We start from the raw sequence: 21424 nt of genomic DNA, 5'->3' as shown, positions 1-21424 counted from the left end.
ATAACTAATGGCAGTGGACCATGGGGTTCTGGCCAGGATTGTTGCCCAAACCCTTGAAGATTTAAAAAAAAAAATGATTTTCAGGCAGCCCCTTTGTAGATGGGGCCAGTCCTTTAACAAGCAGGCATAGTTATAAAAATGTTATGCATGTCTCACTGTTAAAATTAGGTTTATAAATGCCTTTAAAGTGGAAAATCTGGATTTTTTATAACAAAAGCATAATATTCTTTAACAATTTTAACTTCTTGAAACGATGTCAAAGATGTAACTGCATAGAGTTACAAGAATTAGACAGACTTAAGCCGTTTAATTTACCTATCCAACAGTCATTGAAATGGCACGACATCTTTACTTACACTGCAGCAGATACAAATTGATTAAGGTGGCCGTCGTTCTCATCAAGTACTTCTCGTGTCCGAGCCTCACCTGTGGATTGCAGTCCAATAACAATGCACTGGAATGAACAGATAGTAAAGTGCCATTAAGTAAATGTGTAGTCATTGCCTCTTGGCTTTAAAGCCAGTTCTTTCTGACCCATCCTGCCATAGTCAGCACTATAGGCAATTTCATACATTTATTCTTTAGGTACCTAATTACAATGGTGGAGGAGGTTGCAGGAAAGCCAAAGGACTTGTATGGGGAGAACAATGAAAAGAGTAATGGAAAACATGGAACTCACTCCCCAATAGGCTGTGGCTGCTGGGACAATTTGAATTCTCAAGACTGAGCTCGATACATTTGTGTTAGGTAAGGGTATCAAGAGATATGGACCAAAGGCAGGTAAATTGTGTTGAGGGACAGATCAGCCATGATCTAATTACATGGCAGAACAGGCTTGAGGAACTGAATGGCCTACTCCCATTCCTATAAAAAGCATAGAGAGAAGAATCGTATTTATAGTATTTACAGTGTTCTGTGATATGACTAGCAGGAATCATGCTTTACCTCCTTGCATTATTAAGCTTCCAGTGAATATTGATAACATTCAATACAAAAATTAAGATTACATGGAAACGTTGTGGTAAAAAAGCTATTTACAAAATACAGCCAATGAATGTAACACTATCATATTTTTTGGCATGGAAATCACATCAATTTGCATACTTGTTTGACACTGCACAATTACAATACCATAAACCCACTGGTATCGATGAGTTTCCTGTACAGATAATATTCATACATCAATGTCAATATATATATATTGACAATATGACAAACAAGAGTTGAGTTGATTTGAAGTGATCTGTTTTAATGGCATCATTATACGACCCAGAACTATACATTCCAATAATTTATTTTGACTCTTTTCTGCCAAACCAGAGATGGCGCTATGCAAAAAAAAAAGGCCGTAGTTGGGCATGATTCAAGTTTATGGAGACTGATGTGGGTCACTGAGATAGACCTAAATTTAATTTAAAGAGATTGCAACTGCGTACCAAAAATTGATGTCAAACACTGTCAAAGTACCTGATCATATATATCTGCGTCATAATTATACCTGGTCAACAGTAATATGCTATTTCCATTAAACAGTAAGAGAAGGTTGTCTTCTACACAGTTTAAAAGCAGAAAGTGACCTCTCACCTTGCCTTTCTGCTGCTCTTGTCTGCCTATTTCTACTAAACGTCTAACTTTGGCAGCAATACACAGATACTTGAAGAAGCGTTGATGCGCAGACCAAAACTGTCCCCAAAGAGATTTCCTGGACTCCAAACAAATTAAGTCTGCTGCATGTTGGAAAATAGTCATTGCTTCAGCCCACTGAAAAAGAAAACACTTTTTCAGGCATATCTAAGTAATCTAAACATATACAAATACCGACAAAAAGTTTCTTTCGCATTTATATCTCAGAAATGTTGTATGGCAGAAGCAGTAACATGAATTTCTTTTGCACCACATTTAACAAATAAAACTCTTTCACTTAATATTTCTAAAAAAACGATTTCTGCTTGATCATAAGAACTTAGAATTCGAGAAAGATTACAAGTTTTTCTTCATGCTATTTTTAAAATAAACAAATTGTCGCCGTATGTTTTTTTTAAAGTGGACATCTTGTACCGTTCTTAAATGTAACCTGAGAGAAATTAAAAGATTAAGCACTGTCTCATTGTAAAATAGCCCCTACAAATTTCTGGAAAAATACTTCTGTATGTTTCCATAGGTTAGATTTGGCTGCTTCCTCCACTGAGGAGGATGATGAGATAAATCTGTCGTAATTGAAATGTTTCTCACAGTCACAATAAAACAGGAACGGGTCATTTAGTATTTCCCCTTTTTGTATTACCATTTTACATATCCTGACTGTTTATCTGTAACTTCTCTCATTTGAGGACGACAAACCAGAGTCCTGGAGCGTGCTTTGGCTTGAATTAGACATTTGTGGAGTCCAGGAATTTGGGATCTAAAAGGAGTTACTGAATTTGTTCCAGGTAATAAAAATATGAGGCTTGAGTCTTCTCATTGGATATACTGGTAAACAGCCGTAGCCTGGGCAGGGTGTTGAGGAAAATTTGTTGGGATTTTCCAGCAGAAGTGACGTTGAACGTATTAATAACCCAACCAAATACGCCCGGGTGTATTAAATGAGGCAAATAACAGAATGTTGCCATACTACGCATTTTCTGTCGTTTGTGCTCTAGCTCCGCTGGGACACCTGTACATCCCTGGCATTCAGCACGGCTACGGGCCAATAACAATGCATTGGAATGAACAGACAGTAAAGTGCCATTAAGTAAATGTGTAGTCATTGCCTCTTGGCTTTTAAAGCCAGTTCTTTCTGACCCATCCTGCCACAGTCAGCACTATAGGCAATTTCATACATTTATTCTTTAGGTGCCTAATTACAATGGGGGAAGAGGGGTTAAATTTAATTTGTCAGTTTACTTTGTGAAATCAATCACAGAATGCAAATTTCAAAAATGTAAGTGTTTTTAAATTGTTTTGGTACTTCTGCCAGCAGCACATTCCAACCTACATCACAGTGAGGCACCACAGCAATTCCCCCCTCACTTGAGGCAGGGGTCCCAACAAAGCTGTAATGACCCAAGCACCAGCCCCCCAACAAGTCAGTGACCCCGAGCCCAGAAAGTAGACCAGGGTTAGGAGTGCGTAGGACAGGCATTCAAAGTTCCTGCCCGTGGAAAACCTAAGCCATTATGTCTGGAAATAAGCTCCCTTTCAGTTCAGAATCGAAGCCTATTTTCAGTTTTGCCTGGTTCCTTAGAAGTGATACAAGCAGTGCTGAGAGTAATGGGTGAAAATTTAAATAATGAACTGAACACAGCAGTGATAAATCAATCAATCATGAACTGCAATGGGTGCAGTGGAAAGACATCCCAGTGGTGAGAAAAAATGAAACTATAACTGTGGTTAGCTCTGAAATACCAAGTAAATAACTTTGCAGCCAAAGTGCTAGACTTCAATCATAGTCTTAATTGGCAACCAGAGCTACAACAGTTCAATGTGTTGTTTACTCCATGACCAGGATGAATGGACTGATATTTTTTTCCCCTCCACTTACTGACCAAGCTCAGAAATTCTGACTGTTATCGTATGTTCCAGTCACACCACTATGGGGGTAATTTTCACCATCACTGCTTGGGCGGTAAACTGGTGGAGCAGACGGCTTGTTATAGAACCCACCCAATTTACATTTCAAATTACATTTCTGCAGGTTCTGCTCCATTAGTTTACTGCCCACGCGGTGAAGGTGAAAATTACCCCCAAAGTGGTTTGAAGTTTTGATAAATGCAGTGTTTCAAGAAAGTATTATAATGCTTATATTGTGTTACACTTGCAGGTTACATGTACAAAAATCTTCCAAGGTGCTTAGTTTGTAAAATCAAAAATAGTGGAATATTGGTGAAATAAGTTGAACTGCTTACCAGCACAGCTGCTTTGTTGTATACAAGTTTGAAACTTTCATCAAGAGGTATTTCTTCTATTCTGAATGTCACTCCAGCAAAACTTAGTTGCCTAGCAATATACATGCCGCTAACTTTCATATCCATAGCAACAATTTCCATAGCACCCACACCACTAAAACAAAGAAAACAGATCCAAATTGTAAGATGTTAGTTTAAAAATCAGTGTCATTTTGTATCTAAGATCAAATCATTTTATTTGGTACTGCTGGACTGAGTGGCAAATGGTATTGGAGGTGTGAAATAGTATTGGAAATGTCATTAAAATAATGCACATGGAGCTGCAGCACAATCCTGATGGGAGTACAATTTGGTGTGGAAACTGCCCCCTGATGCGCTATCAATTACTCATAAAAGACTGAGAGTTAGAAGAGTAACTAAAGGCTTTTATTAACAACAGAATGGAGGTCTGCCTCGAGTGGTCGACCGGTCCAGGATACCAAGGGCTGGGGAGCAGTCACCTTTATACTAGGACCTGTGGGAGGAGTCAGCTGAGGCATGTCCAGGCATGTACACAGTGGAATACAAACAGGACAAACAGGAATACAAACAGTGGTTTACCACACCCCCCACTGGGTTTCTGTCAACTGTAACGTCCCCTGCAAACTGCGCTCTGGTGGAGAGGAGTCTGGGGCAGTTCTCGGGTTACCGCTTAGAAAAAAGGGATTGATTACCATTGAAGGGATGCCTAGCAGATCGCCTGCAATATTTAAATTGTTTTCAAATTGCTTTCATCTTCAGCCCAATTTGGGCCTTAGGTAGTCCCCCTTTCAGAGTGGCAGCATGCCATTCTAACCACCACCTCCACAGTGGTGGGTTGCCTCCATTTGGGACGCCGTTAGCTGTGGGGCACAGTGGCAGACATAATTCCTGCCCTACCACACTTCCACCTCTTTGCAAGGGCTGTGGAACTTTTAGACTTATATGTTAATTAGTAATTGGCATAACCTGTGGTAATTACTTCTTCAAAGCTTTAAGAAAGCTTGTGTTTTTTTTCCGAGGATTTTTAAACTGTATTAAAACCTACAAAATAATATAACTCGTTAACTAAGTTCACTTTGAAAACCAAGATGCATTTTGTCAAAATGACCTGTTCAGTAAGATAAAACTGATCCTGCTTCAAAATTAGAATAATGTATATACAGATGACGTTCACACAGGTTAGACCAACTCTTGCTTCCAGTTGCATTAAGGTGCATCACCCTACTATGGCCAAGCAAAAGCCTACCCACAAATGTGGCTGAAACACACATGTATCATAATAGCTGTGGCTCTCGCCTCTGAGTCAGAAGGTTCTGGGTTCGCTTCCCATTCCAGGGACTTAAGCACATAATCTAGGTTGATACTTCAGTGCAGTACTGAGGGGGGCACTGCATGGTCAGAGGTGCTGTCTTTCTGATGAGATGTTAAACTGAGACCCCCTCTTTCCTCTCAGGTGACTGTAAAAGATCCCATGGCACTAATCGTAGGGGAGTTTTCTCCGGTGTCCTGGCCAATATTTATCCCTCAACCACATCACTAAAACAGATTATTTGGTTATTATCTCATTGCTGTTTGTGGGACCTTGATGTGCACAGATTGGCTGCCGCATTTCCTATATTACAACAGTGACTACACTTCAAACTACTTAATTGGCTGTCAAGTGCTTTGGGACATCCTGAGGTTGTGAAAGTTGCTATATAAATGCAAGTTCTTTCTTTTATAACAATCAGAACAAGTGATATTTGGCCGCCACGTGGGGCTGTCTGGAACCCATTCATAGAATCGCAGAATGTTGCAGGCCATTCAACCATTGTATTTTCGTCAAAGTATTTTCCTCACATAACCATTAACCTAATCCCACTCTCTTACACGATATCCTTTAATATTCCTCTTTTTCAATCAATGATATAATTCTCTTTTAAATAACTTCTGAGGGTAAATTTTCTGAGCCCTCAAGTAATTATGAGCAATGTGTCGCTGATTTTCCAATATGCACGGATGGCGGGCAAGGATCGGAAAACATACTTTATAGACTCTATACTTCAATAATAGAATTCCACTTTCTACCCACCTTTTGTGTACAACAGTGGCTACACTTCAAAAGTACTTCATTAGCTGTAAAGCACTTTGGGATGTCCTGAAAGGCGCTATATAAATGCAAGTCTGTCTTTCTTTCTTAAAGAACATTTTTTCTAACTTTCCCTTTAATGCTTTTTTGGGATGAACTTAAATTGATGCTCTCTTGTTACTGTCTCGCCGACCAATAGACACAATTTATCACTATTCACCTCATCATAACCCTTCACAATCTTGTAGACTTCTATCAGGTCACCTCGCAACCTCTTCAACTCTAGTGAAAAAGGCCGTAACTTCTCAAGTACCTTTCATAACTGCAACTCCTCTCATTCCTGGTAACATCCTAGTGCATCTATACTGAACCTTTTCTAGTACTTTTATATCCTTCCTTTAATGGGATGACTCAAAGTGTAAACAATACTTACTATGGACCCTATGGTTCTCTACTCCATTTAAAATTTAACTATTTAAAGTATATTTAATTTACCTACTTCCAACATGTATTACTTCACATTCTTCTACATTGAGCTGCATCTACCAATTCTAGTGGCCTTTCTATGTCAGCCTGCAGCCTTTCTTAATGCATGTTACAATTTGCAATTTGATGTCATCAGCAAATTTTGATACTGTTCCCTCAATTCCTAAATCCAGATCAGTTACCTATTTAGAAACTAACCAACATAGACTCTTGTGGACCACTACTCACCACATTTTTACATTCTTAAAAAATGTCCCTTTACTTTCTGCCATCTGATCATCGCTCTATTCAAATGGCTGCATTACCATTAATTCCCATTCTTTTTTTCATAAACCTCTGATCTGGTACCTTATCAAATTCCTGTAGGCACAAGCTTCCTCCTCCATGCCACCAACCTAAGTGATCTGCTCGGAAGGAAAGCAGACCAGCAATGACCCGCCCCAAATCAGGCAAGGGCAGCTACCGCATTCAACAGCACCAGGTAATATAACCGTAATTTCTCCTGTAATGAATTGCCCAAAACCCTCAAAAAGGCGATGCTGCTAGCATAATCACAGCCACGATAAGGAACCTAATGTTTCAGTATACTCCTCATGCAAGTACCTTGCAATCGAAATGTACAATCATTTCACAAAATATGAACAGTATTTGTAATTAAATATTTGAAAATTCAATTTAAAAGCATAGCATGGAATTGATTGTAGATTGCTAGTATAAAGCAATTTCAGTCGGTCACTTCCAATACAAATTGTTTACTTGTCCACGATTCACATTAATCTGATGCAAAGTACAGGGTAATGCATTGTATGACATCATTCATAACACTACCAAACTCCTCCAGAAGTACGAATATACTTATTTATATCACCTAGCAAGATGTGCGTGTCACATCTTTGCAACCACAATTTTTATTTTTAGGAAACACTTTCCTCTAGTCTCCTCTATCATGAGAACCGCAACACCCAAGAGGGTTCTCCCCACTGAATGTCACAGCTAAATGAGTAACACAGAATGCGCGGAGTATAGAGTGGCAATCTGCATCTGATCGCTCTGGTGCAGTGCACTGGAAATCAGTCCTACTGCACCAGCATGCTGTCTCCCACATCAAACAGAATTCATATGCAGAAAGGAACATTTAAACAACAATGATGTTCTGATGAAAGGTCATCCACCTGAAACGTTAACTCTCCACAGATGCTACCTGACCTGCTGAGCGTTTCCTGTTTTGATTTACATAGAACACAGAAACAGGCCATTCGGCCCAACTCATCTGTGCTGGTATGATATTTTATCTTTTTTCAAAAAACTCCAACTTTCAATCAACTATGAAATCTGGAACACGGTGGTGCAGGATGGTGGGGAGTTTGAATTTCTCTTAAAAACTTTGGAGCAGGACAATCGTGATTTCAATTCTATTGCAGACCAGGATGTGTGGATGGGGTCCTGAAAATTCAAACAGCAAAATCACACAGTATGCAGTAAATGACAATACTGTATAGCTAGCAGTATTCTCAAACTCATTTCTGCCAAATGTGAAATCATAAGGGAGGATTTTATTTGATTTGTGCTCTGGATGTAGGTGACGCTGTCAAAGCAGCCTTCAGCTGCCTGCACCCTAAGCTCTGGAACTCTCTCTGCCTCTCTACCTCTCTCTCCTCCTTTATGAAGCTCCTTAAAACATACCTCTTTGACCAAGCTTTTGGTCACTTGTCCTAATAATCTCCTTATGTGGCTCAGTGTCAAATTTTGTTAGGTAACGATCCTGTGATGCACCATGGGACATTTTACAACTTTAAAGGCTCTATATAAATGCAAGTTGTTGTTGTTTATTGCCAGTCCTTATTTGTCCTTAGGTGGTGGTGGCCCTTCCCCTCGATCTGCTGCAGTTATTGTGATGATGCTGCTCACATGGTGATGTTAGGTAGGGAATTCAAGGATATTGACCCAGTGATGATGAAGGAATGGTGATATATGTCTAAGCTAAGATGGTGTGTGACTTGGAAGTGATGGTGCTCCCACAATATTGCTGCTCTGGTCCTTCCTTTCCCCGAAAAGAAAATAAGGTGGGGTGTATAAAGGGCTGCCGATTCTCTATCACCCGTCTTGTGCTATCACTAAAAATCGCTTTTTTTAAACCAGCAGTACTTTAATTTTGTACTTCTTCCAAACTGTTCACAGAATGTTGAATGAAATTACCTGATCTATAAGTAGAGTACCTGGCATACAATTAAGTATTTGAGCCTTGGATTTGTTGTTGTGGATATTAGGGAACAAATACTTAACCCATTCATGACATTCCTCCGTCCAGTATTCTGATCCAGGTGTTAAGCCCATTTATTTTAAGTGGATTAACAGCTCCTCTAAAGCCTTAAGTGATCAACTGCTAACATTACCAATGGTAGTTTCTAAACTTTAGTACTTAATGCTGTTCTTTAAAGTTTAAATTTAGACTCACCGTTTCTCAATAGCATGAAGGAAATCCTCAAACTGGCGAAAGGGTGTGCCTTCTCCCCAAATACCTAAACGGCACATGTAGGCCATGTTCTTTGGTTCTGAGGCACCTTTATATATTGAAAATAAAAAGAATTTTAAGCAATGTCATTAGAAACATTTAACTATCAAATATTGAACGTTCAACACACATGAAGTGAAAGGTTGCCGTTTTTCTCTAATCTGTAGTGGATAAAAACATATAAAGCCAAAAATGTTTAAAAACATTAGCTGAAGGAGTGGAGAATAATTTTATAATCAACATTCAAACTTTTCAGAAAGTGTCATTTTGGCAATAGTGAATAATACTCAAGTGAATTCCTAAAAGTACCAGCTATATTTTGTTGCTGATAATATTGTGCCTAAAGTGAATGCAATGTTATCATGAAATAATACCAGCCTTTGTTGAAGTATGAAAAAAATTCATAAATGTATTAACATATGTATTGATCGCTCAGGTGATTTAAAACTGTAAATGCCTGATTTACAGTGCCCTAGAAAATGCTGGTGACTTGAGAACAGTTTCTTTCATTCCTTTATCGGGTTTAGATTTACATTACAACAGTGGGATACTGCTTAACCAGATTACCCCTGTACATAGAACTTACAGCACAGAAACAGGCCATTCGGCCCAACTGATCTATGCTGATGTTTTTATGCTCCGCCGAGCCTAAAAATAGTTCCATTGATACTAGGTTTATCGGTGTGACACAAAAAAATGATTATATTAGAAAGTAGCAACTCTTCACCAAGTTCTTTTTCATTAAAAAGAATATTATGGCTCCCTAATGACCCACTGGGTAAAGGCCTGTTGTAGCAAATGACCAGAAAGCCCCAGGTCTAATTTTTGGTCTTTGCTGAGTTAGCTGATATCAGCCAGGCTAATCAGCGTTCCCTCAGTACTGCATTGAATTGACAGTCCAAATTATGTGCTCAAGTCTGTGGTGGAGCTTGAACCCACAATCTTCTAACTCAGAAGAAAGAGTGCTCCCAGCTTGCGCAAACTGACACTTAGCAGACATTTTATGCTTGCTAATAATATTTAACTGAATAGTAAAATCCATTTGCTTGCAACCAACATCAATAATCCTTTTCTGGCAAAACTGTAATGTCTGTATTGAGCTTGCCCAGAATTCTGTACAACTGTGAATAGACATTGTTCCTCTTTAAATTTTATTTTCTGAATATTTTTGCCAACCAACTTGAGAGATGGCTAAGGAAGAAAGACTTGTGTCACCCAGTATCAGCATCAAGTATTCTAAGAACAGGCATGGCATAGCCAAATGTAGAGTAAAGCTTCCCCATCTCTGTTCCAACAATATCTTAACCCTGCCCCCCTACTTTGGAAGCATGATTTTCCACACCAGCCATTCTCAGAACCCACTGCTAATTTGTTGCAAATTTATACAGAATTATGGGCAAGTTTCCATTAATGACTGAAACTAACTTGGAACTGGGGAGACGCTACAAAGTCAAATTTCTTGTGTGATACTTAAAGGTAGAAGAGAAACTTCCGTCCCATTATTCTGAGCTGAATTCAAATGCAAGTTGCAGAAGTAAAAGGCCAATAGACTAACCCTGCACAGTCCACCCTATAAACTATTGCTGTATAATGTCTCACTGTAGGAAAAGATGCTACTATGGCTAAAAATTCCTATTTGGGCAATGAGGAATAGCTATAGGCAGGCACAGCACCAGCTCTGTGTCATTTGAGATGTAGAGCACTCCCTAGCATCAGTGAGAGTGAGTCCAAGAGTTTCACTTAATTGGTTTTAATTCTGTAGGGTGAAGACATTAAATGGGTAGTAAGCTATACATTTTAATGTGATGCATTCATTTAAACTTGATTGTTTGCGTTATTTTTTTAAAAAGAAATCATTTTAATATTATTAGAATGGTCTGCCTCAATCCATCAGACAGATATAATTTGTGCATTGTATTTGCTCTGTACAATGCGGTGCCTTGGTAAATAAATCAGCCTGCAACTTGATGCAAACTCACAGCTGCAGCATCTTTAGGCTGCCCAAATCAAAAATAGATTTTTCTGGCTGATTAGGAGGAGTAATTCTCCGCTTTTCACTTTTCTTTGGGGGGGGGGGGGGGGGCGGAGAAATATGTTTAAAGCCCACTTTTGTAAAGTATTCCATAATAGTCTACAGGTTGCCAGCAGTAGAATCACAGTATCATCAATTCTGCTGTTCATAATTCCTGCAAAAAAAAAAATCCTGCCCATTTAATTATTATAAATAGTAACAGAAACATATTATTGCCCCAAATTTAACTCCAGGTGGATTCCCCAACTCAGGCCCGAGCTAAAATTACAGTCGGGTCTCAACGATGTAATCGGGCCGCAACATGCATATATAAAGAAGGACCCTGTTGGCTCCGGACATGTGTCATTGCTGCCTGCTCAGAAGAGCAGGTTAAAATTGCAGATGTTGCGATCATGGCGGCTTTCGGACAGATAAGAGTCAGGGCGATTTTAACTGCCCACCCGTCAGGTTTCTGCTGAGCAAGTAGGGTTAAAATAGCTCCTATAAAATCCATGGATTATATAAATGCAATAATCTGCTGGAATAAATTAATTTAATAACACTCCATTTTAACTGATTTAGGGTGTAAATTTGCATACACTAAAAAATGTATATTCCAATGGTATTATGATGTTTCGGTGCTGTAAAATGCTGTACAATGTTGGTATATAATTACTTAGTACAGTACTCCAAACAATTGATAGTCCAGTCACCATGGGATTATTACATTGTTAGATCTTTTTTATTATTGAGCCAATGTCAACACATAGATAAAATAATTATTTTAAGAAAGAGGAATAATCGTATTAAAGATGCTACTGAAGAGTCCTGATGTACTGATAACACAGCATACTTACACTAATACAGCAAACTTTCTGATATCCGGCACTGACGGGACCGAGCTGGTGCCGTACCATCAAAAGTGCCGGACATACCAGCGTTAATGTTGAGAGATACAGAACTGAAAAGCTCCGTGTGAATCAACAAACCCTGCTGCTTAGCAACAGCTTCAAAACAGTCGGCTGCAGCTGCAAGCGTCTCTAGCTGAAGCTGTTGCTATAGCTACAGACCTTGCAGTGCCTGACTGGGGGAAAAAAAGCAACGAGAACTAAAAAAACTTATAGAAAACGGCTCCTGATTTTTGCCATTAGATCGAGTATTCCGGACATATAACCTCCGGATAAACCAAAGTCTCCTGTACATTGCATTCAGTGTCTAACACACTCAAAAGAAGCCCACTGATTTGTAAGGAATATATCCATACCTGTGGCACTAGCATAGACAACTCGTGCAAATGGTAGTCTATTTTGCAGCTCGAGGACAGCCAGGCCTGTTTTGGTGGATTTGGTACTGCCATTCACACAGACATTTTTTGCTTTGTGACATTCATCAAAAACAATCTAAGAGGCAAAAAAAAGTCAAGGAAAATCCAAAAAAATCCTGAAGAATTATTGTTTACATGATCAGAAAGACCAAAGGATTCGTATTTATTTAGCACCTTGTCACATATCTTAAAAAAAAGCCTCAAAACACATCAGTGAATAAATCTGAAGTGCAATGACTAGTGTCATATAGGTAGGTAAACAGGCACTCATTTTGCACAGCAAGATCCCACAAACACAATGAGATGAATGACCAGTTTATGTTTCTTTTTGGTACAGCATTGACAGAAGCTTGTGTTTGCCTCGACATCAATGGAACCAAAAGAGCTGATGAAACTGGGAGGTTGCAACAATTGACCCATAAATACAGAGCTCTTGGCTACAGAACTGTCTTGTCGAATTGGACTTCTAACTTCAGTGGCCTTCCCCCTCAGAAACCAGTCTCAACCTTTCCATCTATTTCCAAGACAAAGCCAAGCGGTAAGAACCTTGCTTGAAGAACTCTCCCCCCAACAAAGTGACAAATAATCAAAACCGATTAGCTTTGTCTCCTGCAGCCAGGTAAATACTAAGCAATATATGTGGACTAGCCAAATAATCCTTGCCAATTTGTGTCTACCTTAACGTTCATCTGCTTTAGAAATATGCCAGATCTCCCTATCTATCACCAATAGTTCTAATCTTTTTGAATCATATACAGTCTATTGTAAATCTAGAAAAACAAAAAATGATAAAAATGCATTTATTTTTATTAATGGAATATGCAACATAATTCACTTTGATCATTGATGAGTTTTTTTAAAAGAAAGCCTATGATTATTTTGTCAACTTTCCTAGTATTGTAACATCAAATTATATTGAAAGATTATTTATTTAACATTTCAATAATGTATTGCTTTAATGTAATTTAACTACAGGTAGACTACCCTTTATCCGGACTTCCGAAAACCGAAACCCTCTAAAAACCGAAGGTTTTTTCGGTCAGCGTAAGTCGTGCGCACGACATGACCAGAGTGGCGCACGACTTACAGGCCTAGCCGGATAAGGGATAGTGTAGCATTTTTCCGCACTTCTGAAAACCGAAATCGCTCAGCGTAAGTGTACCAGCCTTTATCCGCACATCTGAAACCAGAAAACCTCTGAAAGCCGAAAGTGGAGCAAAGCATGACTTCGGATAAGGGATAGTGTATCCTTTATCCGCACTCCCGAAAACCGAATTACCTCTGAAAACCGAAGTGTTTTCGCGCACCTTCCGAAATCCGAAATTTTCCTAAAACCGAAACACGGCTGGTCCCGAGGTTTTCGGATAAAGGATAGTCTACCTGTATTAAATTAATCACTCAGAAGTTTAAGTATTAAAGGATACGACGCCTTCAAAGAGCTCGCCGCACCAGTCCAGAATCTGCTTTAGCCTTGTTCTATGTTGACCACCAGCTTGACTTTCACCAATCAGTGCAGAGTACGTTGCAAACAAAACACCTTCAGAAGTAGCTGTATCACCATACTTTATCTGTTACCAATTAAAAAAGCACAGTGATGTATGTGACCAATTAAAAAAGCACACTGTGATGAACATGGATGTCAGAATATAATCTACTTTACAATAATAAATATCTTCTGTTTAATTAGGCGCATACCACAGGGAGAGAAGGTAAATCACAGGTCAAGTCGTCCTAGCTGATTTTCTGCACCTACTGGTGGTCAGGTCAAGCACTGCAGGGAACAGGCTGTCTTCCTGCCCCTTCAGCCAGGATATATATATGGGGGTAATTTTAATCTCACCTGCCTGGCGGAAAGCTGACAGGATCGGTTCAGGTGCCCGTTTTACACTCCGCCCAATTTTACTTTCTATTGAAGTCAAGGGAAAGTAAAATCAGGTGGGATGTGAAAAAGGCACCCAATCCAATCTTACCAGTTTCATGCTGGGTTAGGTTAGAATTACTTCCATAGTGTGTGCCACGGGTGAACTAAGGGGCAAAACATGAATAAAAAAATACTTTGCATTCACAATGAAAGAAAAGACTGTACACTATTTCCAATGTCATGTCTTCCTCAAAATTCTGCACCGATAATTCAAAACAGACATGGAACTTTAATTTAGTTTTACTTTTGATTCTACAAAAATGCACTATGTTAAATTGCTCTTCATACCTTGTTGAGAGCATGCACTGGAATATTTGCAGCATCAATATCTCTAAGATCACGTTCAGCATCATATTTCAGGTCATTGGAGACACTAAACCTGTAACATGATAATAGTGAATCCGATTAATACACCATTTGCCTTGCATTTCAACAGTACATTTTAATTAGTTTCAATTTTTTTGGTAAACTGCATTTGTTATCCAGCATTTTATTATTTTATTTCCCATGCACGTACAGGTATCAATAACATTTCCAGGCACTGGATACATAGGAACAGGAGTAGGCCATTCAGCTATTCAATTCGATCATAAAATTTCTAAGCATATTTTGTGTCACCAGCTACAGACTGTATAACACCTCTGTGATTACAGTATTCTCAGTGAAATGTTAAGGTGAAGAATGGGGCATTCAATGAATTACATGCCATAAAACAGATTTATAATTTGCATAATGAACCCCTTTCTGACTGAAGATGTACCAAGTTGTGGTAATACATAGGCCCAGAAATTCGGGTCCCAACGCGTGAGTACGCACGGGGTACTCACGAGTAGGCCCAACGAAAGTGCCGGTTTTGTGCATGCACTGCGCATGCGCGGGAAACCGGCACTTCCATTCCCCTGAAAGAAGGGGTTCAGTGGTTGAACGTGTGCGCCGGAGAGGCAGCGTGTGCGCATTGAACTTACTTTTTTTTGCAGGTTTCTCCGGGAGGGTAAGTCTCCAGCAGTTACACTTTTAAAAAGCAGGCGCAAGGCCTGCTTTTAACAAGGTAAGTGGTGAATTAATTAAAATTAAAACATTTTTTCCACAGGTTTATTATTTTTATAAATACTTTGAAGAAAGGTAAGTTTATTTTTAGCCCCGTTAGAAAATTTCAAAAATTTAAATTATTGTTTAAAAGTTATTTCATGTAATTTATAGTTATTTTTAAAATGTGATTAAAAAAAAATTATTTGAAGTTTTAGTGATGTTTTGGGGCTTATAGTATTTATAGATTTGACAGCTCTTCCTGTCAAACTTATGAATGAAGCATTCCCTGCTACCATTGGCTCTCCATAGCCCACGTGATCCCAGGGGACGCATCGAACTAATTGCGTCCCTGGGATACGCAAACACTGCGCGCCGGCAGTTGAAGGAGGCCCAGGATTGGAATCTCACGCGGGCCCACAGCTCATCGGCCAGCGCGCTAGGTAAGTGCAGGTCGGGGGCTTGCACCCACGGGAAGCCCCCAACCCGAATTTCTGGGCCAGTGTGTATAAACCACACTTTTGTTTATATTTTTATGTTACGTAAGAACAAGTGATTAACACATTGGTTTAACTTTCAGAGCTTAAACCAAAATAACTGTACAATAAGGGAGTGATTGTTAGGTACTTTGAAATAGGTTCTCAGAAATCAATCACATTTTTCTTTTCAAAAATCTAACAGGTCACCTTTGTACACATGCTGCAATTACTTTATACTTACCACAATGACTTCTTTCTGCCCTTTATGTAATTTTCATAAATGATGCCAGCCACAGTTCTTCCCTTTCCAACACCAGCCCCATCACCAATAAGAAACCCTGCACGATGGTTATTTTCCAACAGGATTTCATGTTGCTAAAAAGATGTCAAAGAAATAGAATTTTTCCATCACACAGTAATAAATACATACACTAGCATTTAAATAAGCCCTCCCAATGGCTAAATGAATAAATGCACTACCAGATGTGGTAGAGTCATACAGATGACCAAGTCCTGGATGTTCTCTCTGGTGTATATGAATTAACTGATCTTGGTCAGGATAGCAGTAGGGGTATTGCAATCGGGGGGGGGGCGGAATTCAGCCAGTATTTTCACCCCAATTGTTATCTAGTGACTTTTGCTACAAATCATGCATGGGTGGATGTTGTGAGTGACAGGATCAGGCTTGGCTATGATATCTCTGTGGGTGAATTGCCTGGCAAGACTCACAGTAAAGGTGTGCACATGGGGCGTGCCTACTTGGTCCAGGTACCAGTGGGATGCTGGCACTTGTTAAACCATAACCCAACATGAGTTAGTACCTTCGGAGAAAAATGGAAAAAAAAAAATTAAAGTAACGTTTCACAGCAAGCACTGTGTAATTTTAAGGAGTAAGCCATCAAAATTATTTTTAAAATAGCATTAGCTTTAAACAATTATCATTTCACTTCAATGTTGTTTTCTGTTGATTTTTATTGTTTAAGTGAAAGCTTAATGACATCGGCTGGTTTGGAGGATTTACTATGCCAGATCGTGTGAGTAGGATAAATTAACATAAAGCTGTACTCACAATATCACTGAAGTACCCAAAGTTAGTGACTGAATTTACTGAAGTTAAATTAACTCTATTATAGTACCTCTTCCCAGTCAGTTCCACTAACAATGTCATCATGCTTGCAGTTTAAACAGCAATAGATTGCAAAAAACACTGGGGTTAGACTTTCAACTTGCCGCCCGGATGTAAAACTGTTGTTGCGGATTGGCTACCCTTTATAGAAACTGCCCGATTTTCATTTCCATCGAATCCAAGGTGCACTCTAGTTTTATGCCCGTGCGGCAAGTTGGAAAATCTACCGCTAGAAATCTTTTCACCTGCATTATCTTTAAATGAAGATCCTGGAGCAGAGCTCCTTTTCCAAAAGTAAACAAAGAAACTTTAAATTCAATTTTTTTTCTTCTTGTAGTTGTCAGTAGCAATTTATTTTTTCAGAAAAGTGCCATATCACAGTATTAGTAAGTTTTCTCAAACTGGACATTGAAACCACCCTGTTAGAATAAAATTTTGCTGGACAAGATTGCTGGACAAGATTTTGCTGGAAAAGACACAAACAACAAATTCGCTGACTGGGACTAATTGAATCACTGCACAGTGAGACATGCCACGCTTACGCATGGCTGGAACAAAGTTCATCTCGTGTCCTGACTGGGACTAATTGAATCACTGAGGACTAACAAGGTTCACTGGTATCCTATCATCGAACTAATCACTTGTATCCTATTATCGAACTAATCACATTCCGCCGGGGAACAAGACGGAACGAAGACCTGAAGAGGCAGAATTGGCAACACAAGTGTGTAAACTCCTGACTGGAGGAAAATAACGATATGCGCTAATAAACGAATTGATTGGATGAATGTAAATGATCTAAAACCAACTTCTTGGAATTGTATATAAGCTCGGCACGTACTACAGTCGGGGAGAAGGTGCTCTCGCAGACCGTGTGGTTGCAGACGCTTCTCCCAGAGCTCTGTCATTTAATAAAGTTGTCTCTCTTACTCAAAGTCTAGTTTCCGAGGAATCATTTTTCCTACAACACACCCTATATAGCACAGGCAGTTATTCAGCCCATCACTCCTTTGCCGACCCTCTGAAAGAGCTATCCACTTAGTCTCATTCTCCTGCCCTTTCCCAGAACCTTTTTAACTGTTTCTTTTTCATATATTTATCTATTTCCCCTTTAAAAGCCATTACGGAGTCTGGTTCTGGTAGGGCATGTCCTATCTTAACAACTCTCTGCAAAAAATTTCACCCAACCTCTTCTTCTGTTCTAAGTTTATGCCCTCTATTTACCAACTAGAATGATACCTTACAAACACGAGACATTGTACTAATGCTGTTAGGTTAATAATTGACATGGTCTGTTTCAAATAGGGTCTCGGAATAGAATTTAGTTATTTAGGTAAATGGCCTTTGCACTGTCATTGCCTGTTCAAGTTCTGTATCCACAGGCACATGCAGAACTCTTGGCAACAAATTCCCATTTTAAGTGAAGTTACAAAAAAATTGCTTTATTGCGGACTGCTTTGCATACCTTTTGCATGAAATGTCATTAAGAACGGCAAAAAACCCAAATCTAAACATTCAAGAAATTTATAGCCATTTACAACTGTAGGATGCTATATGACCCACGGTTACAAGAGTGTAGTATTTATAGTCCTAGACTAGCAACCCAGAGGTCATCAGCTCAAGTCCAAACATGACAAGTTGTAAAATAGAATTCAATATATTAGCTAATGTGAGGGCTGACAGCAGAAAAAATTACCATGAAAGCTGCTTGATTGTTGCAAAAACCCAACTGGTTCACTAATGTCCTTCAGGGAAATGAACTAGTCACCCTTACACAGGACTTTAGTCCCACGCTATGGCCGCAATTTTATTAATGGAGACGGGTTGAGTGCAGGACAGCTGGTTTCCGGCTTCCAGTCCCGCCCCCAGCTGCTTCCGCTCCAGACGTGATTTTACTTTGATTGACCTTGTTAAGCCCGCTCTGCGGGCTTGCCAGCCAATTAACAGGAAGCGGGTCTGATGGCGTCATTTGATGATGCGTCATTTGCCGGTTTCCTTAAAGGGACCACACACAATTTTATTTTGACAGTTGATTTCTCAGTGTTTGACAGCACTGAGGGGCTGAAAACACTGACAATCACTGCACAAAGGTGACCTCTTGCATCCAGGCTCTCCAATGACTCCCTCCATAGACTGGAATAGATGGCAGCCGCAGATGAGGTGACAAAAGCGATCTGTAACTGGTGAAAGAGGTTCTCCGAATGAGGTGGCACTGGACATGGATTTGAAAACTTGTAAGCTAAAGAAATCTGTAAATGTATTAAAAATGCAGTTCCCAACATTTTCTTTGCTCTGAAACTCACCATGTGCAACATTGGATCCTTCACACCACTTCTGCAGCTGTCATCAATCCAGAAACATTACAGCAGACTCACAACACGCCACACTTACCTGGCGTGGTGTCCGGACGTCGGGAAACCTGATCCAGAAGCGGGAAAATCCAAAAACAGGCTAAAAACTACCGGCAAGTACCTGTTAATAGGCAGGTAATTGCCTTTAATCCACTTCCCGCCACTAGGTGTCGGGTTTATTCGCAAATTGGGGACCCGACACTTGGGAAAGCTGTTTGGAGGCGGGTTGACGGCGGGATCGGAACCCGCTGCCAATCAAAATGAATTTAACCTCTGACCTGCCTCCAAATCTGCCCTCTGAGCACCAGCAAAACCGCGGCCTATATGTTTGACTCTTAATTCAATTGTTTTAAAAAATGCAGTTGCTACAAAGCAAGGAGAAGGCCCACCACCTTCTTAGGACAACTAGGGATGGGTAGTAAGTGTGGCCTTGCCAGGATCACCCACATACTGAGAACAAATATATAAAAACAATTATGTTTGAATCATTTTTTACTTTGCGAATTTACTATCAATATAAAACTACAACTCATCCACAATGTTCTTTTAGGTAATCCAAAGAAATGCACCATACCTGACATGCATAAATGATTGCTTCTAGTTGTAGTGCAGACAATGAACCATTTGAAATTGTCATTTGAGGAAGGCAGAGGGTGTATCTGATGTTTGGAGGCGGCACACTTGACAATGTGCTTGTTTCAACCACTCTGTCTGGGTGGTTAATTCCAATTTTAGCTGTATACGAAAATATTTTTTTTTAGAAGCATATATATTTCCACTTTATACCTCGAGTAAACAACCCTTGTAAAACAATCAAACAGCAGTCATATTATTTCAGTCTACTTAATAGCAGGATTATTTTAGGTGAGCTTTCTGAGACTACTTTACAACAACAGTTTACATTTGTACATTTAGTAAGCTTCTGCAAGCAGAAAGGGCGGTTATAAGGTACAGGTGTTGAGGGAGCAAGTTCCAGAGGACAGGAAAATAGTGGCTAAAAGAGTGGTCACTAGTGATGGTGGAGAGAACAAGGAGTAAACCAGTGTTGGAAGAGTGGAACAGATGCTTAGGAAAGCATGGGTGGAGGTTATTGCTCTGGCAGAGTGGGGTGAAACCACGGAAGGATCTTAAGGACGATAATTTTAAAGTTGATTTCCTGGGATATGGGAAGCTAACAAGGCTCATGAAGGACAGTTGTGATGGGGATGTATATGGCATTCCGGATGACTTAATAGTTTATGAAGGGTAGAAGTAAGGAAGCTTTTGGAAAAATCAAGTCTTGAGGAAATCAGGGTATGGATGAGATTTCAGCAGCAGAAAAGGAGGTAGGGGTGAAAACTGGTGCTTCAGAGGAAGAAGGAGGTGGTCTTGGTAATGGATCGGACAAGGGGGAGGAAGCTAAGCTCAGGGTTGAGCAATATATAAAGAATTCAAACCTTTGGGTATTATGCTTAAATGGGAGCAGGGAAGTTGATGGAGCTGAGGGCATGGGTGCCTAAGAGTTTATGGGAATCAAAAATAATGGCTTTGATAATGTCAATATTAATTTGGAGGAAGTTATGGCTCTTTCAGGTCTTAATGTCAAATAGGCAATTGGAGAAAATGACAGCAGCCTTGAGGTCAATGGGAGTAGGAAGAGAGGTGGAGCTAAGTATTGTCGATATAGTAGTAGAAGACCCAAAACTTCTGGATTATATTGCTGCAGGGAATCATATAATAATCAAGAGGAGGGGACCAAGGATAGAGCCATCAGCTATAACATGAGGGGACACAGGAGGAGAGGCTATTGGAGGCAATGTAATATCTACGATGTGACAGGTAGGAATGGAATCATGGAACAGTGCCACGGAGGTGGACTATGAAAGAGACGTTCAAGGAAGGTGCAGTAGTTGACATTTAAAACTATCAAATATCATACAAAACTGTCACTAAATTATTACACTTCAGAACTTTTGGTCTTAATTGCTTAAATTAATTTTTATTCTCAAAATAAATTTCATGGCCTCTTTTTTGGACAGGGCAGGGCGGTTGGAGACCAAACATAATACTGCAAATACTTCACAAATCTATTACAATAAATTACCCCACAGCAATTTGTCATCACGTACATTTGGAAGGTACATAGTCTGCATATGTTTCTGCATGTCCCAATTCTTCTGGCTCCTCATCATCAGCTTCTTCTTCCTCTTCTGGTTGTAGTGGAGTCTGTAAGAGC

General features: G+C 39.6%; 1 protein-coding gene across 2 annotated transcripts in view; it reads right to left on the bottom strand.

The window, feature by feature from the left end:
* Positions 1-21424, bottom strand: part of LOC147108127 (protein strawberry notch homolog 2-like) — a 175184-nt gene that overhangs the window by 38865 nt on the left and 114895 nt on the right. For both annotated transcript variants that reach the window (XM_086004619.1, XM_086004620.1), the window contains exons 7-16: positions 21318-21414; positions 19784-19944; positions 15974-16107; positions 14516-14606; positions 13731-13874; positions 12247-12382; positions 8915-9020; positions 3885-4038; positions 1585-1761; positions 357-454 (exon numbers count right to left, since the gene is read on the bottom strand). In XM_086004619.1, the coding sequence (XP_085860745.1) occupies positions 357-454; positions 1585-1761; positions 3885-4038; positions 8915-9020; positions 12247-12382; positions 13731-13874; positions 14516-14606; positions 15974-16107; positions 19784-19944; positions 21318-21414 (1298 nt within the window). The remainder of the gene's footprint in view (positions 1-356; positions 455-1584; positions 1762-3884; positions 4039-8914; positions 9021-12246; positions 12383-13730; positions 13875-14515; positions 14607-15973; positions 16108-19783; positions 19945-21317; positions 21415-21424) is intronic.

The sequence above is a fragment of the Somniosus microcephalus genome, chromosome 13 (assembly GCF_052327205.1).
Source record: "Somniosus microcephalus isolate GS21.2 chromosome 13, FLI_Smic_1.0, whole genome shotgun sequence".
In the NCBI taxonomy this organism is placed as follows: domain Eukaryota; kingdom Metazoa; phylum Chordata; class Chondrichthyes; order Squaliformes; family Somniosidae; genus Somniosus; species Somniosus microcephalus.
The sequence above is the reverse complement of the archived record's forward strand: the minus strand, read 5'-3'. Positions and strand labels throughout refer to the sequence as shown.